General features: G+C 37.3%; 1 protein-coding gene across 1 annotated transcript; it reads right to left on the bottom strand.

Annotated features, from left to right (window-relative positions):
• Positions 1-993: 993 nt before the first annotated feature.
• On the bottom strand, positions 994-2,290 carry nicol1 (NELL2 interacting cell ontogeny regulator 1; the record flags this gene model as incomplete). The annotated part of the gene is made up of 3 exons (XM_080742150.1): positions 994-1,065; positions 1,350-1,438; positions 2,182-2,290. 3 exons carry the CDS (start codon positions 2,288-2,290, stop codon positions 994-996), a joined length of 270 nt encoding a protein of 89 aa, XP_080598276.1.
• Positions 2,291-3,442: the final 1,152 nt, after the last annotated feature.

Here is a 3,442-nt window from a genome sequence, read left to right as displayed (position 1 = left end):
CCCTGACTGAGTGTCTTTGCAGGGTGTCATAACTTTGTAACATCCAATGACACAATTTACATAATTACTGACTCCATTTACTTAAGAAGATATGTACAAACAATTGACATATGTACACATATAGCCTATAACGAAAAGTGCTCTAGATTCATGCTACATCATTGTGCTAAATTTAAACAAACCAGTTAATTTCTCTAAACAAATAACCTCCACCCCACTGTCCACTCCATGCTGGCATAAAATAATGTGTGGGTGCACTTTGTGTTGCTCTAGAGACCATAACTACTACTGCAGTGTATTCAAATTAAGTTATAATAATGGCTACTGCAGTGTATGCAACTAAAGTTATTACTACTACTGCAGAGTATGCAACATAAGTTATACTAATTCTAACCACCGCTTCACAATGCAGACCAGGTTCGAAATCAATACATAGATATTATGGAATAATGCGGTTTAGTAAAATAATCTTGATTATTAAGAGCAACTCAACTACGTCTGTTACAGTTTGTTAGCACAGTTAAACAAATTTCAGTGTTATCAGGGTGTGATGCTACTGTTAGACATTTATAGCAATCATAAAGATAAATCTCTTTTAACACATTCAAGAAATACATTGTATATGGATTCTATCTACATTTTACAGTATACCCCCTACTGAGGTTTAATAACAGCTGCCTCAAAGGAAAGAATGCACCAAATGTGGATGTACCATACCTTTACCCAGCTAAAACAAGCTGATTTACAATTTCCAAATAGTTTTTTCAAATGTGTTTTACAAAACCTCTAGGTGGTTTCACATTTAATCTGAAAAAGGCTAAACAATTTATGCATAAAAAATGCATGTAGTCAAATCAAAACCCCTACTATTGCTGATATGTGAGAAAATGAAATTACATTCCAAGCATGTACGTAAATAAATCTGGACTGAGTATCACGCAAAGGTTGGAAGAGGACTGTTTGAGTCAGACAGGGTGTGATGTTGACCGGTGTTCAACGCAGTGAGTTGGTGGGCATACAATCACACAGAGCCCTCCTCTCTGCCCTTAGTACCAGCGTCTCTGTCTATTGAGTAAGATGAAGAGAGAGAGAAAATACCTACCATTATATAAGACTCTGGCTGAACACATCAAGCCAAAGCCACATTTTTTATACAAAATGTACCAGATTTTTCCTTGATTGCTTAAAAAAGCTAAAAACAAACACACACACACACACACACACACACACACACACACACACACACACACACACACACACACACACACACGCACACGCACACACACACACAAACAGATGATAAACAATAAAGGTTACACCACATAAAATCCATGATTTACTTCACATACCCTTGCGTCAAGGTTGAAAGCAGTTTTCTTTAGATCTTGCAATGCCCTCTGCATGAATTCAAATGCATGACAATCCACGCACGGGCGGCCTGGAAAAAGAGACGGGTAAAGAGATGGACATCAGAAATATATGGTCTCTCCAGGACCAGGACCAAGGCTGGGGACTATATGATCTTTTAATAGACCCAACTAGAATGAATGAATGGCCTAGCTCAATGGTTCCCAAACTTTTTACCGTAGCTTGTGACCCAAAAGAGAAATTAGAGGTTTGCCCGGCCGGGGCCCAAACTAGTGAATATAGCCGATCTACAAGCCGAGCTTGTAGATCGTCTATTTTCACTACTTCTTAAACATTTGTTTTGTAATTTATTGAATTTCTTAGATTTTTATTTTATTTATCAATGAAAAATTAGAAAAATCATTGCATTTCAATATGATGATCATGAAAAATTATGCTTTTTTGGTAATATTTTTGGAAATGTTTTGACAAAACTGACATGATAATAAATTTAAAACAAAATGTAGGAAACCAAAAATTAAGGGACAAGTAAAAAATTTGTCCGCGACCCGAAAATGGGTCCCGACCCACTGTTCGGGAACCAGTGCCTAGCTAGTAGGCCAGGCCTACACATGTTATGTTATGATGAGACATGTCAACAATGAGGAGAGGAGACTAATCATTATAGTCACTAATTGTGGAATAGCAGCACTGTTTAATGTAGGCGATGTAGGCCTATAAATAAATGTGGCCTACACACAAAATACACTGTTTATGGAACAGGTGAAACCTCAACCGCACAGGATGGAATGTTCCCCTAATATATGGACCTACTTTCAGCAGGGATGACGGTCCCCGTCTCCTCAGCACCAGCTGCCCGGAGACAGATCAGCTGCACGGCTAGAAGAAGCATCGCTGCCTGCACAAACCCACTGGACGCCATAACGACGCAAACGTAGAATAATTGCCTGGAATATAACGCAAACAACCTCATTTATTATTTGCAGCCTTTCATTATGGCCTACATAGAGATTTCATAATGTGAAATAATTCATTTCATGCCATCATCTGCCTCAGACGATACGTCTAACAATTTCCCAATTCATTGTAACAATACATATGAATATCTATGCCTACAGACGTGTATTATTTTGCAATGTACTCACAATGGGTAATTTCTTTCGCAAAGCAGGACGATATGATGATGCCACGAGTGTCAATTCAACCTATCATAACAAACAATTGGCTTTCCTATCGATGACTTCAAAATAAAAGTAACATTGAAGCATAGCAGAACTTGAACATCCGGGTATGGACTTAAAAATAAAACTGGTTCGAGCAAGGTAATAAATAAATAAAGGAAAATCTTTTATGGGTCCCTGAATTTTTTTGTTTCCTACATTTTGTTTTTAATTATTATTTATTTCAAAACATTTTAATTACAAAACAAATTCAATGATTTTACTGTAGGTAATTTCTTGAATAAATAAAATAAAAATCTAAGAAATTCCATGAATTAGAAAACCATGTTTAAGAAGTAGTGAAATAGCCTATCTACAAGCTCACAACGCGGCACAAAGCCATGCATTGTGAGCTTGTAGATCTGCTGTTTCCACTAGTTTGGGTCCTTGGAATATGTCTAATTTCTCTTTTGGGTCATGAGCTAAAATGTTTTGGAAACACTGGTCCAGGACATTAATTAGAGCATCATCAAGGGCAACATCAAAAGTAACAGCTGCATCAAGGCTTGTTATTGAGGGAACTGAGGGCAGTAGGAAGGCCCTGAACATCAGAGCCAGAGGTGATCTTTTCCTCTCTAGCACCAGGTCAGGACCAGTACATACAGTGGCTATAATTTATATGACCAGTGTAATAACAAAGTACAGTATACTTGAGTGCTGTACTTAGGTACTTTTTGGAGTATGTGTACTTTACCCGAGTTTGGATTGGCTACTTGTGACTTTCACTAGCTAGGCCTATTTCAAAGTCAAATTATGTACTTTTGACTCCACTACATTTCTAGGCAGGTAAAAGGAATGAATTATTGCAGACACTTATGGGCCTTTTAAAAATATATATTTGATATTGTTTTGTT

Source organism: Nannobrachium achirus (genome assembly GCF_963921795.1).
Source record: "Nannobrachium achirus genome assembly, chromosome: 14".
In the NCBI taxonomy this organism is placed as follows: domain Eukaryota; kingdom Metazoa; phylum Chordata; class Actinopteri; order Myctophiformes; family Myctophidae; genus Nannobrachium; species Nannobrachium achirus.
Note: the sequence above shows the minus strand (reverse complement) of the source record. Positions and strands in the feature narration are given on the sequence as shown.